General features: G+C 39.7%; 1 protein-coding gene across 2 annotated transcripts in view; it reads left to right on the forward strand.

Moving 5' to 3' along the window:
• The first annotated feature begins 4,912 nt into the window (after positions 1-4,912).
• The window catches only part of LOC141760991 (Golgi apparatus protein 1-like), a 61,829-nt gene continuing 51,010 nt past the window's right edge, over positions 4,913-15,731 (forward strand). For both annotated transcript variants that reach the window (XR_012592497.1, XM_074624148.1), the window contains exon 1: positions 4,913-5,314. Coding sequence is in view for 1 of the 2 variants with exons in the window: in XM_074624148.1 (XP_074480249.1) it covers positions 4,961-5,314 (354 nt within the window). In the remaining variant the exon portion in view is untranslated. The remainder of the gene's footprint in view (positions 5,315-15,731) is intronic.

Raw genomic sequence — 15,731 nt, forward strand, 5'->3', positions numbered from 1 at the left:
AGTAGTTTCATTGATGATGGACATAAATGACTTGTTTCTGTTTTATTTCTTTGTGATATTTTGTAATATTTTGTGATACTATGGTGATCATGTGACTGCCTCCCATTGGTTGTTGAGGCCATATAGGTGAGGCCACATCCGCCTTGTCTGTTTGTTTTGAAGCCCTGACGAAGACCTACAGGGGTCGAAACATGTTGGCTTTTTAATGATTAGCCATTACAATAAAGGCGTTTTAATATATTTCAATTTCAATTTATTTTTATATAGCGTCAAAGGGGGGGGGGGGTGGGGGGGAGAGAGAGAGAGAGAGAGAGAGAGAGAGAGAGAGCACAGCAACCACAATAATAGCCCAGCAGCTGTAATAACTAATACAAGTAGGACTAATAACACAAAACCAATAGTGGTGGATGGAAAATAGTGATAATACAACTATCAGAATTGATATCATTGGGTCGTCCCCAGACGGGCTTTCAAGCGGAGCTTCCAGCTGTCTCAGTCCTCCATACATCTGGCTAGCTCGCCAGCACTGTCCAGCATCTCTCCTCAGTACGTCCATGTATGTTGGTGTGGGACGTCACTGTGATCGATGCCCGTGCGTTGGTTCCCACAGCATCAGCATGCTTGCTGGGAGTTCTTGATGTCTTTGCAGAGACATTAACATCTTTCAATATCTTTCTGATATAACTAAATATATCAAAAAACAAGTAGCTTATTAAGAGACGTGTGGGAATCAAGGTTAAAAAAAATACCATAAAATACCTTTAAAATGAAATCACTAACTCTGAGAGCAGGACTGACGTATGGCTGGTGGTCAACCAGAAAAAGCCTCCAAGCAGCTGTCAGCTCTAAACTGGGAGAATTTATTGCTCTGACTCAGCTGCTCAAACACACTGCAGGGACGGGAGATACAGTATGAACCCACACACAAACATGTGTAAACCAGTATAAACCAGTATACTTCTCTCCTAAAGCATCTACATCTAGGTTTCTCAGCTTTTACAACAAACCTACGGAGCCCGTGAGTGGCCAAGAAAAAATATATATCAAAGCCATAATTTACTAATTTAACGAAATCGTTCCCACGTTTTGAATAATTTGTGGGCACAAATTAAATAATTTAAATAATTTTGGCAGTTCCAGTTTTATTCCAGCTGTCCACCTGCTGAAGACACTTATCCTTGGTTGTAGATGGAGACTCTTTAATGAAGCTTTACTTTAGCTTGGAGATGAGTAATCAAGACATGTTGACAGCACTTGCTTTGCAAGGGATTATTGTTAATAAAAGGCAATTAACAAGGATATTGAGAGCTTGTGGATTATATTGTTGGCAGTTTGGTGACTTTGGAGGATGATGGAAAGGACATGGGCAGCGCCCTTCTCCGAAAATCATTGTGCTTTTGCGTCCAGTGTGAACCCAACGTTACATAGCTACACTTATCTCGTGCACACAAATTAACCAAAACATGGAAATAATTGAATTAAATTGAAGTCGTGAATTACAATTCGTGCGCACAAATTGATAAATCATGGCCTCCAGTTATTTATTTTTCTCTCTATGGCCACTCCCGGCCTCCGCGTAGCCTACATCAAAACAAAATGAAAGAAAAGAAATTTAAAATTAACAGTAAACTAAATAAAAGCTAAACCAAAACCTAGATGAACTTAGCCTTCATGAAATTGTTGTATTTTAAATCAAGGAATGTGGGTATTTATTTAAAATACATATTTAATCACTTATTTGTATCTTTTAGGGTTGAAGTGTGAGTATTGTAGGGTCTCACAAACTCACTCATGTTTAGCAGGTTGCAGATTCATTAGAGCTCATCGATGTCAGACCAGCTCTACATCTGGCAATCAGCGCCACTACAGGAAAGGAAATTAATGTCAGCACCAGTTTAGATCTGCAGATGTATCTGTGTTAATGTCACCTCCTACATGCAAAGAAAATTACAGATGTTGTCGTTTTAACACTGTCACCTGCCAGCATCAATGTTACAGCTATAAAGTTTATTATCAGGTTCATTTATAATCTTATTTTTTAACTATTTCATATTTTCATCTATCATGATCATATTTTTATGATCCTCAGTCTACAGTTCTACAATTTCATTTAGCAGATGCTTTTGTCCAAAGCGACGTATATCTGAGAGTTTGTACAACCCAAGCAAGGATCTAGATAGGAGGGAACAACGTGAGTAAGTACAACAGCTTCAAGTCCGATCGGACACAGGCAGTGCATAGAGGCAATGCATTATCATCATCACTAACAGTTATAACCAAAGTGAGAGGTGTGTCCGTGTACTTGGCACAAATCCAACACTCCTGGTCTACGCCAGGGTTGTCCCTTTTCACCGATCCCGTTTGTGATTTTCATGGACAGGATCTCAAGGTGCAGCCAGGGGGAGGAGAGTGTCCGGTTCGGGGACCTCAGAAGTGCGTCTCTGCTCTTTGCAGATGATGTGGTTCTGTTGGCTCCATCGAACCGTGACCGGCAGCCCGCACTGGGACGGTTTGCAGCAGAGTGTAAAGCGGTCGGGATGAGAGTTAGTACCTCCAAGTCTGAGGCCATGGTTCTCTGCCGGAAACAAGCGAGCAACAGGGTTTTGAATTTGATGCGAGCGGCAACTGGGAGCCAGGGAGGGATATGAACAGCGGAGTGACGTGCGCTGTTTTGGGTTGGTTGAAGACCAGTCATCTGCAGAGGTTTGAATGTGCATGCCAGGAGGCCTGCCAGTAGGGAGTTGCAGTAGTCAATGTGTGATATTACAAGAGCCTGTACCAGTAGTTGTGTTGCTCTGACAGATAGGGTCTGATCTTCCTGATGTTGTACAGGGCAAATTTATACGATCGAGCAATTGAGGCCAGTCTAAAAATATTTAGATTAACATGCACACTACAAAACTATATGAGGCCAAACGTGCTATAATATTATAGGCCAGGGAAATATAAACATCACTGTTGAGTAAACATGACTCATACATGCCAAATCCCATGGATGACCTCCAGAACTTGTAGTTTTGGGCTGATCTTGGATCTGCATGCACTATTAGAAATGTTTGATTCTGCCATTGATATGGGAGGCATTCATGGATGTTTCATGCTGTTCCTGGGTCGAGAATTGATTTTTAAACCCAACTCTCACAGAAATTGAAAAAACTCAATTCACTGATGAGATCATCAAAAGTTCCAGAGCAGCTGCTAAATGGACCTTTAGGTGACATCGTTTTGTCAGTATGAGCCGTCTCCTTCACATTATCAATGCTGCAAACTCTGCTGCACAATATGGACAGAGTGTTGGAAATATGCATTTACTCAAGCATTTTCATTTTCTGCTACTCTTTACTTCTGCTTGACTACATTTCAGAGGGAAATATTGTATTTTTTACTCCACTACATTTATTTGATAACATTATTTGGCAGATTTAGATTAATACAAAATATAATCATCTAATAAATTATGATGTTTATTATAGGTTAGGATACCCAGCAGTATATAAAGTAATTAACTCCATTACTATTACTATTATTACTCCACCTTTACCAGCTGCAACATTACAGTGATTAACACATTATTGCATCAATAATTAATCAATAATATAATATATATTATTTTGAAATGCCATTTTGCACGAGTACTTTTACTTTTTAAGTATATTTTGATGCTAATTTGAATTCAGGACTTGTAACAGAGTATTTCTACACTGTAGTATTACTATTTATACTTAAGTAAAATATCTGAGTATGCCTACTTCTTCTCTTTCTTCCACTGATGGGATGTGGAGTCAAAATCATAAATATATTTTTAAAATGTCTTATATTACAAGTCATCACTGTAAAAATGTAAAAAAAAAAATAAAATGTAAAAACAAAAAGCAAGCAGAAAACTAGAGCTGAGCTCATTTCATATTAAATATCAATACAAAATATAATCAACAAATAAATTATAATGTATTATTATAGTTTAAGATACCCAGCAGTGTATCAAATAATTAAAACTACTCCACCTTTACCAGCTGCAACATTAAATTGATGAATACACTAATGCATAAATAACTATAATACAATAATGTAATGTATATTATTTTGAAATGCCATTTTGCGTGAGTACTTCTACTTTTTAAATGTATTTTGGAGCTTATACTTAAATACAAAATAAAATTCTGAATGCAGGACGTGTCCTTGTAACAGACTTTTTCTGCACTGTAGTATTAGTAGCTACTTCTTCCACCACTGATGGGATGTGGAGTCAAATTCATAAATATCTTTTTTTAAATGTCTTAATGTCAGTGTAAAATATATATATATATATATATATATATATATATAAAGGTACACAAGCGGAAAACTAGAGCTGATCATTTCATATTAAATAATAATACAAAAAATAATCAACAAATAAATTACAGTGTACCCAGCAGTATATAAAGTAATTAAAATGATTCCACCTTTACCAGTTGCAACATTAAAGTGATGAACACACTAATGCATCAATAATTATAATACAATACTATGATGTATATTATTTTGAAATGCCAATTTGCTTAATGAGTACTTTTACTTTTTAAGTATATTTTGATGCTAATATTTAAGTACAATTTTGAATTCAGGACTTTTACTTGTAACAGAGTATTTCTACATTGTAGTATTACTATTTATACTTCAGTCAAATATCTGAGGGGCCTACTTTCTACCACTGATGGGATGTGGAGTCAAAATCATACAAATCTTTTTAAAATGTCTTATATTACAACTCATCAGTGTAAAATGTTTAAATAAAAAGGGAACACAAGCGGGAAACTCGATCTGATCTCATTTCATATTAAATTACAGTCCTAAAAGCTTAATCTATTGATAAAATGACCGGAAGTTGTGTATTTAGGTTGGTCAAACGCTTTTATTGTGAACTTGCTGTCCGGAAGTGATGCAGTGTCATTAAGACTAGCTTGACGGTGGTGTGAAGATGGCGGCGTACCGTTACTCTCAGCTGCTGCCGTTGCTGTTATCGTCCGTTTGTCTCTGCGGCTTCGGCTCCGTCCTCGGCTTGAAGGTTGCCAGCGGCCCGGGCGAGCCGCCCAACCCGCCCGTCCTCAGAGCCGCAGATCCACCGGTCAAGGATGCACCTGCCGCTGCTGCTGCTGCTGCTGCTGCCGCCGCTGCTGCTGCTGCTGCCGCTGGGGCCTCTCAGCCTCGAAGGGCGACCGGTTGGAAGCTGTCGGAGGAGGAGGCCTGCCGGGAGGACCTGTCCCGCCTCTGTCCCAAACACACCTGGACCAACAACCTGGCCGTGCTGGAGTGCCTGCAGGACCGCAGAGAGGTAAGCGGCCGCCGGCAGAGCCGGCAGAGTGCACACAGGTCCCCGTGAGCGAGGTGATGGGCATCTGCTGGGTGTGTCGCCCCGGTGGGTTAGATCCACACAGCGGGACACGGATGCAGAGGTGGAGGTGTGATGGAGAGGTGAACATCTATACCTACGTCCATGTCCGAGGAGCCACACACACTTTAACACCCGCCAGGTTTATTTAAGGCACCAGAAATCCATCTTCTCCTTCTGATTTCATACCTCCAGAAACTACAAATATTTCTGCCATGGAAGAAAGGTTTAAATTATGCAAGATCTCACACTTTCACAGATGTGTGCAGTTTTGTGTATTTCCATTTCTGGAATGCTACGCCACCACATTTATCTGACAGCTGTAGTAACTTTGTAAAACATGGTTTTACATGCAGCAGAACTCGCTACGCTATACAATATATGATGCATTACTGGAGTCAAATAAACATTTTGTCAACAGAGAAATGACCTACTATACTATTACTATATAACTATTACTATATTGTAATTGAAGAGTTTGACATATAAACAGCTGGTGGAGATATAGTCCTGATTTACTGCTGAGTTACTGATGTTAAAAAAAGAAGGTAAACAATAAAAGCAGACTTTAATATCCTAGGTTTAGATGTTGTCTGGTGTTAGTCCAGGATGTATTAAAAGACCCGTCAACAAGCTGTAGTCAAGATTTAATAAAAACTGGTCAGTCAAAGTCCCCGCAATGCCCCCTGAAAATTTTAATTATTTGCATTTTTCATATTGTATTTATTCAGTTAACATGAAAAACAAATCAGGTGGAGAAACATTTCAATGATTAATCGATAGACAGAAAATGAATGGACAACAATTTTGATAAATTAATGAATCATTCTCTGGTTCCAGCTTCTCAAATGTGACGATTATTGGTGCTTTTTATCTGTTTTATATATAATCATAAACTTTGTGGTTGTCTTTGGGTTTGGGACCACTGGTCGAATAAAACAAGCGCTTTGAAGACATCAACTTGGGCTCTGGGAACCTGTCTAGTTACTATTTTCTGACATGTTATAAACAAAATGACTAATTGACTAGTCGTAAAAGAAAATATCTGTCGTAAGTTGCAGGCTGAGAATCATTTATACTTCTAATGTTGGCCTAAAAGCATTTAAATGTACTACTACCCCACCTGTGCAGCTAGTAATACCATCGTAATATGCAGTTTTGTGTATTTTTCTGGAATGCCATTGTACTTTTACTCCACTACGTTTATCTGACAGTTGGTTTTACATGCAGCAGAACATGCTACAATATAAAGATGCATTACTGGACTCAAATAAACATTTTGTAAACATAGAAATTACAGGTGCTATACTCTAATTGAATAGTTTGACATTTAAACAGCTGGTGGAAATATAGAGATTGGTTTAACTGCTGAGTTACTGATGTTAATAAGGAACATAGACTTTAATATCATAGGTTTAGATGTTGTGTTATAGACCCGTCAACAAGCTGTAGTCAAGATTTAAGAAAAACTGGTCAGTCAAAGTCCCCACAAAGTCCCCTGAAAATGTAGTTAATTATTTGTATTTTTCATAATTCATTTATTCAAGTAACAGGAAAAGAAATCAGGTAGAGAAACAATTTGTTTAATTGATGGACACAAAATCAATTGACAACAACTCTGATATTCGATTAATCATTAAATATCAATCATTCTCTGGTTCCAGCTTCTCTAATGTGATGATTTGGCTGCTTTTTATCTGTTTTATATATAATCCTAAACTGAGTGTCTTTGGGTTTTGGACCATTGGTCGAACAAAACAAGTGGTTTGAAGACTAAAAACTAAAATAAAGACTAAAAAGTCATTAGTCTATAAACTAAATGACTAAGTGACTATCGGAAAAGAAAACACATTAATCTATAATGAAAATGGTCATAAGTTGCAGGGTGTGCTATAGACTTATCTTAATATCAAACTGTTTGTCGTAAGGGAAAGGTTGGATGTGGTTAAAGGTTTTCCACCTCTGCACACACACTGCACAGTACAGCTGCTGACTGCGACCTCAGTGAGGTAATTATCAACCTGAGTGAGGTGTGTGTGAGGTGTGTGTGAGGTGTGTGTGAGGTGTGTGCAGTCATCCAGCTGTCAGGTGACTAACAGAGTAGTGAAGTTAAACCTCACACACTCTGCCTGCTTCTCCTTTGTGTCTCTTTGTGATGAAAAATCAAAACAAATATCTTTCTTCACAATCTGTTTTCACATTTTGCCGCCGACATGCACGGATTCATTCTGGGCTGTTATGTTATTTTGGAAGTGAATGTGAGGAGTGTTTTGTTTTAGGAGTCCTCTTGTTTAGTGTCTGTGTGCAGCCAGGGAAGCCCTCACAGTGCAGACTATCTAGCCTGGTTTATCACACACTGACACACCTGATAAACACTGCAGGTCCATATTCTTCATGTTTACAATCTATAATCTATCATTTCCTCAGTTGCTCTTTTTCCCTGTTAAAATGTGTTTTTGGGGGGAAAGGGGAGTTTTTTTTAAATTGAGGGTGTATAATTTGTGAGACAGGTTTGTGATATTAGACCTGACTATTTTGATAATTGATTAATTGCTTAAATCATTTTCCAAGCAAAAAATGCTGGTTCTATTGTCTCAAATGTGCTGCTCTTCTTTGTCTGCTAAATTAAATATCTGCTGTTGGTTGTTGGATAAAACAAGCAGCTTGATAAGCTTTAGGAACTGGTGTTCCTCCGAGAGGGCATGGAAAGGTGCTGCCATACGTGAGAAGTTTTCCACAAAACTCCTGTAATAACCTGCAAAGCCCGAGAAAGACTGGAGCTTTGCAAAGTTTTTAGGACATCTCCACTGCACGTATTTTTTCAGGGTCGGTTGCTCCCCCTCTGCAGATATGACATGGCCCAGGTACGACACCTCCCGTTGGAACAGCGAACACTTGCTCCACTTGACTTATAAACCATGCTCATGGAACCGTGACAGCACCATTCGCAGGCGAGCGAGGTGCTGGTTGAAGGATGTGGAAAACACCACCACTTTGTCCAGGTACAGGAGCAGAGACTGAATGTGCTTGTCCCCGAATATGCGCTCCATGAGGCGCTGGAAGGTCCACGGCGCATTGCACAGGCAGAAATGCACGTGATTGAATTAAAACAGGCTGAACGGTGTGCAGAACGCAGTCTTCTGGCGGTCACCCTCTGCTACACCACCTGGTTGTAACCGCGGGCCAGGTCAAGCGTTGAAAACCATCCAGATACCTCCCAGCACATCCAGCAACTCAGGCAGGGGGTATGCGTCCTTTTGGGTCTTTGCTTTGAGTTGGTGATAGTCCACGCACATCTTCAGGGTCCCCTCCTTCTTCTGCACAATCAGCATAGGCGAGGAGTATGGACTGTAACTCTTCCTAATGACCCCTTGCTGCAAAAGCAGCCATTTTGTTTTTTTTCACCATTTTCTGACATTTTAAAGACCAAACAATTAATCCATTAATTGAGAAAATATTTCTCCGATTAACTGATAATGAAAATGATAAATTTGACCTCAATATCGATATTGTAGGGTTGACTGTTGGTGCTTTCACAAAATATTTATAGTGAGATTTTTGATAAATAATCATCAGTAATCTAGATATAAGGGCAAATAACAGAACATTTAGAACAGTCTGGTGTGTTCAGAAAATGACATCACTTTACTGTAATGCAGCTTTTAAAACCAGTAAAAGTCAACACTTCTTCAAAATCTATGACGATATATCACGATATTGATATAATATGGATATTTTGCCCAGCCCTAGCTGTACTGTTGAAATTTAAATGACACTGAATTTATAGCACTGAAATATTTTACTTTAAAAATAATCAATTTGAATTTCCGTCTTTAAAACTTTCAATTTAAAGTGGTGCGATTTTAAAAACCTTTTTTTTAAAGGGGGGACAAATTTAGTCTTAAAATTGACTAATATTGTATAATAATAAAAATAAAAAAACTGTATTCAAGTTGCTCAGATTCAGTTCAAATTTGCATCTAAAAATTAAGATACAAAAAATCATGTTTCTCAAATGGGATTGGTTAAATTCAACGTTTAATGAAATAACATTCTGTCCGTTATATTATAATTCTATATTAAGATACAAGAGGAAGAAGTATAAGTGGTAGCCCAGATGTACAAATTTCTTCACAAATTGCAGTCTGTTGTCAGCCTCAACAATTAGAATGAGAATAGCTGTAGCAGACAGTGTGTGTACAGTTTATCTGTCGGTGAAGAAGTGCTACGAGGCTACAACTCCTCCGCTCAAGCGAGCTATAGACGGGAGCCAACTTCCTGTATCTGTAATGCCGGCTCCGCCTCTTAAGGTGGGCTCTTAAGGTGGACCAGCTTTTCTCATTAAAGTGACGAGTTTTTCTCAGCTTTTTAATCTTTTATTAATATTTCTTTTAACCGTTTTAACCGATAGCGTTAATCGGTTAAAATGCTTAATGTCGGTTAACGGTTAAACGGTTAATTATTCACATCCCTAGTGTTGACGTCACCATGACGTCAACAACACGCGTGCACACACACACACACACACACACACAAAGGCACACACTCCTCCAGTGGCCCTGAGCGATGCCCTCTTTACTGAGATAATTACATCGCTTCAACTCTATGAACAGCTGTGGCCTCCTGAAGAGGTAAATGGCTCTTATAAATCTGCCTCTTCTCCAGGGAAACACACACACACACACGCACACACACACACACACGCACACACACACACACACACACACACACACACAGGCGAGCAGCAGCACTGGCAGTAAAGCAGCGTGTGGTTACAGTTCAGTATTTATTTGTGGTGGTTCAAGCCCTGAAAACACTTGAGAGACGTCTGAGAAACGGCACCGCGATTTAAACCAACTGCTGGACAGGAAGTCACTTTGCCTCAGCACTAACACTGTCATGGACACTTCCAACTGTGGTCATTGAGTCAGTCTGTCAATGACTGACTGACGGGGTGTAAGGATGCAGATAGAGAGCAGCCTCAGTCTGCAGGATGCTTTCTGTTTCTGCTCTGTTGCCGACATTTTGATTTTGTCCTGCGATTATTTCACTACATCCTCTTGCTTTAAATCACAATATCACATCTCTGTGGGGGTCTGAATCATGGATGTATGAAGAGAAGTGGATACAGCGTTCGAGGCGGGGCCCTGTTCGATCATATGAAAGTTGCTCAGTGGCGCATGAAGCCAAAAAAGTTTGACTTATGAGTATAAAAGTACCCGGATCTTCTGGCGATCTTCTGCATCCATTGGGCCCATAGAGCAGGCGCAGGGGTTTTTCCTTAAACTCCGCCTCCCAGCCCTCTCGCTCCAGCCTCGGTCCGGGTCTCACGGAGGAAGGAAAATAACGAAGATTCTGCTATTAGTGCGTTTTACAACTTTTAGGACCTGATGATTTAAATAAGGACTATTAGAGTGTTCATACTGGGAAGTTGATTCACCTAAAAAAAAAAAAGATCCGCTAATTTACAGACGTCTCTTTCCCAATGTAAGTCTTTGGGAAAAAGTCTTTTTGGGCCCAATGACATCACATGATGGACACAGAAGTTACAGTACCACTGTTTGGCCACTACAAAAATTAGCTTCACAGCCCAGCGCTCTGTCTGGGGGCTTGCTAGGGACCCTCACAAGATGAATCGAAGGGGAAACAGTGTTCATTTCATCAAAACCACCAAGAGAAATATTCGTTGATGACCTATAATAAAAAGTAACCTTTGAAAACAAGAACTATAAAACGTCAAAAGATAAGAACTAAACAGTAATTTTTTCATGCAAAATTCAACACCCAGCATGCATTTGTCCAATCGTATACTTCTAATTAGTATAATAGTATAATAGAATAATAATAATACTAGACTTTTTTCTAATAATTGCCTTTCCCTTTGAATTATTGTATAATTTTAACTCTTCAGCCTCTACATATTTTTTAGATAAAGCTGTTAGGTGACTTTAAAACGGTGTCAATACTCTTTTACTTTTCAACCACAAGGGGAAGAAATAGTTTTTGTGTCCACTTTATGATTGTAAGTCCAATATTCACTGGCTTTTTAGCTCTATTTTGGTCTCCACAAACTCCTGAGGGAAATCTGTCTCAGGCGGCAACTTACGGGTCTAAGAAGTGAAGCCAATGTGGAAGTGACTTAAACTTTATTATAGCCAGCAGGGGTCGCCCTCCCCCGCCCCCTCCTCTGGTTGTATAGAAGTCTATGAGAAAATGAGTCTACTTCTTTCTTGATTTATTACCTCAGTAAACATTGTAAACATGAGTTTATGGTCTCAATCTCTAGTTTCAAGTCTTCTTCAATACAGCATGATGTTCATTTAGTAAATGATGGTCCCATTTAGAGTCACATAGACCATAAAGCAGGGGATGCTTTAGGGCGGGGCTACCTTGTGATTGACAGGTCGCTACGATGGGATTGGCCGTGTTTTGTCTTACAACTTTAACCCTTTCACAGTGTGCTTTCACTTCATTAAAGATCACTGTAACATTTTGGTCGCCTAAAAATGTCTTATTCAGCGTTCGGTTGTACTTAGCTCCATCCTCTCCTGTCACTTATGGTTGCGGTAACACCTTATAATAACCATCATTTATAAATGGTACATTTATAATTAATTAAACTTAAATAATAGTTATTTTACTGTGACAAACAACAAAATGATAATTAAAAATATTTACTAATTATTAGTAATGCTATAATTTGTTATTTTAACAGTTTATTGTTGCACACAATATTTTATATACAATATACAGTATATAAGTATTTGTTAATGATTAAGATATTATTTGTAAACCTTAAAGAAATTGTTTGTAGAACATCTATAAACATTACAGAGATAGACCAGATATATGTAACACTTTATTAATGCTAAATGATTGGTTAGTAAACCGTCTATAAACATAAAGAGCTTTGAGTGGTCGGAAGAAAAGCGCAATATAAATGCAAGTCCATTTACCATTAGTTGGATGGCTATTATAAAGTTGCAACTGATGATATTTAGATAGTTAATACTTTGTCAATGGTTAATAATTAGTTTCTAATTACCTAGATACATTGACATCTGTCTATGTAAAGTTTATAGATGTATTACAAACGATTTCTTAAGTTTACAAATCATTTGGTAATCACTAACAAATACTTAATATAGTATATACATGTTATAATGTGTGCAACAATAAACTGTTAATAAATAGTTTACTAATATAGTGTTATCATCTCTTGTCAGCTATGATACAATATATCATTTATAAACTAGTTCTTTCATATTACACAAACTAATGATAAAATAACATCAATTATAGCGTTACTACTTATAAGTTAACATTATTAATTATCATGTCATTGTTTGTTAACAGTAAAATATCTATTAACTAAGTTTAATCAACCATTAATTTACCATTTATAGATGATTATTATAGTGTAACCCTGGTTGGAAAAAAACGAGATGGCGACAGCCAAAATGCAGAATTGGAGGCTTCAGAACGGTAAAACCAATGGGTGACGTCACGGTGCCTACGTCTACTTCATATACAATCTATGGTCTGTCTGCTGTTTACTGCAGCAGGTGTAGTGCACAGTGGGTTTAACAGAGCGCTAAGACTGAACCAAAACAGTAAACATGCCATCAAAACCAAAACAATGACCTAAAAGAGGCTAAAGATAGATAATAGTTGATCATTCTCTGTGGGTTCATCAGTGAAAGAATCTCCTTTCACATAAACTCATTTATATAGTCAGAAAGAAGGCTGGTACGGTCTGGTGCTGCAGACCACAAAGACATTTTGTTCAACCAGCAACTGCTTCAGTAAATCTACAATCAACCTTTTGTTAGCTTTAACTGTACAGAGGTTGGTTTCACACTGTGAACCTCTCAGTGTATCATACTAGGTTTTCTTCTGTGATATAAAGAGAGTTTTGTCACATTACTCCCACCCCTCAGCCAGACACAATTAGACTCTGTTACCACTTCAGTGTGATCAGTGGACTTGATTAATCTGCTCTTGTTTCAGAGTCCTTTGATGTGAATGGACCCACTCCTTCATTAATTAATAACTCATAGTCTTACTAATTGGTATTTCTAATCTTGGAGGCCACTGAGGGTCTGTTTCCTCATTACATTTGTTCCTCTGTCTCTGAAGCATTTAGTGGAAACGACGATTTAAAGTCAGAAGAGGGAGTTTTTGTCTCTGTTCCCGTGGGCCAAGCAGAGTTAACATAAAGTGCTTCCATGTCTTTTTTACTGCGAAGTGACGTGAAGCTGCAGAAAAGCTTCTCCTGCTGTGTTTTCTCTGATAGTCGAGGATGTTGTTGGAGAGTCTGTGAAGAGCTTCTGCTGCTTTGTCCATATTAAATATTGGAAGGGACTTTGGGCTGCACGATGGTGCAGTGGTTGCTTGCCTCACAACAAGAGGGTCGCAGGTTCAAACCCGCCTTGAGGCCCTTCTGTGTGGAGTTAGCATGTTCTCCCCGTGTTAGCGTGGGGTTCTCCAGCTTCCTCCCACAGACCAAAGACATGCATGTTAGGTTCATTGGAACAGTTGGAGCGGGGTTTCACCTGGATTGTGGCTGCATCTGCTGCCGCGTCCGCTGCCTGCTTGACACCAACTGCTACCATCATTAACTAATTCCGTCTGTACGAAGGACTACCAAGGCTAACGAGGGACTACCAAGGCTAACGAGGGACTACCAAGGCTAACGAGGGACTACCAAGGCTTAGTGACAAAGTGGCAGCCTGGAGAATGAGACTTCTCGGTCACTGCCAAAGACATCAAGAACCCCCAGCAAGCATGCTGATGCTGCGGGAACCAACGCACGGCCATCGATCACAGGGACGTCCCACACCAACATACATGGACGTACTGAGGAGAGATGATGGACAGTGCTGGCGAGCTAGCCAGATGTATGGAGGACTGAGATAGCTGGAAGCTCCACTTGAAAGCCCGTCTGAGGACGACCCAATGACATCAATTAGTGTTAGTTGTATAATCACTATTTTACATCCACTACTATTGGTTTTGTGTTATTAGTTCTCTCTCTGTGTGTGTGTGTGTGTGTCTCTCTCTCTGTCTCTGTCTCGCCCGGTTCTGCTCCAGGTTTCTTCCCACTAATCGGGGAGTTTTTCGTGGCCACAGCGCGCTTGGTGGTGTTATGATCTTGTTCACCAAAAGCGTGGACTCAATTGCAGGCACAAACACAAGTCTTTTGAAGGTGTAACAAATATTAATTTATTACAATAATATAAAAGGAACTGTGAACAGGGCTGGAGTTCCTGGAGGTAAGGATCCAGGTCGAGGAGGAGCAGCGTGTAGGAGTGAGCAGGCAGGTTGGTTCCAGGAAGCAGCAACAGCTGAACAGAGGACAATCTAGGGTGAATCCAAAAATCCAAAACACGAGCATGAACAAGTCAAAAAGCCAAAATACAAGGGAGCCTGAATACGTCATGTACCACTGTGGGTGACGGAACGATCTGGCGATGACTGGCAGGAAAACCGGGGTAGATATACTGCAGGTGTGTGTGATGATTGGTAAATTGCTGTCAGCTGCTCCAGCAGTGCCTGCCCAGGAGAAGGAGGAGGAGGAAGAAGGCCACGCCTCCCAACACACTGACAGACTAGACAAAACAGGGAAAAACACACAGGAAACAAAAGGGCAGGGAAACAGAGGAAACACAAGGAAAATTAAAGCTGCAAGCAGCGATGATCGGGCCCTCGCCCATGCGCGCATGTCGGGGGAACGCACACGTCGGGGCACGTACATGTCTTCAGGGCAAGACTCTTATAAAACATGTCAAATTTGGGGAAGATTGGACAATGTATAGCCAATTTACAACAACTTCCTGTTTCCTGTAGGGGGCGCTATGACTATCACGCATAATACCACATATATGTCTTCAGGCCTGGTCCATTATCCAGCTTGTGAAGTTTGGAGCAGATTGGACTATGTACGACAAAGTTACAACAACTTCCTGTTTTTTGGCGAAGAAGCTTTTTCGCCGCCACGCCACGGCAACATGGTTCGATAACTTTTTGATCTTTTGATAAGTTTTCATCCCAAAGGTCTTAAGATACTACTGACCAAGTTTCAGGTAGATCTGATTAATTTCTGAGGCAGTGTACATCAATGTGTAAAACATGATATTTCCTGTTACCACTAGGTGGCGCTATGACTGTGCCAAAATTTGCATATGGATGGTGTCAGAGAGGGACTTTTATCAGGCATGAGAAATTTGGAGCATATAGGAAAGGACCACAGGCTGGATTCGAACCGGGGTCCACCGCTCTTAAGACGCTCGCTCTACCGACTGAGCTAAAGCTGAGCTAACCAGCCGCCGAAGGAAACTTTTTCTTTCATCATTGGAGG

This window comes from Sebastes fasciatus, chromosome 2, assembly GCF_043250625.1.
Source record: "Sebastes fasciatus isolate fSebFas1 chromosome 2, fSebFas1.pri, whole genome shotgun sequence".
In the NCBI taxonomy this organism is placed as follows: domain Eukaryota; kingdom Metazoa; phylum Chordata; class Actinopteri; order Perciformes; family Sebastidae; genus Sebastes; species Sebastes fasciatus.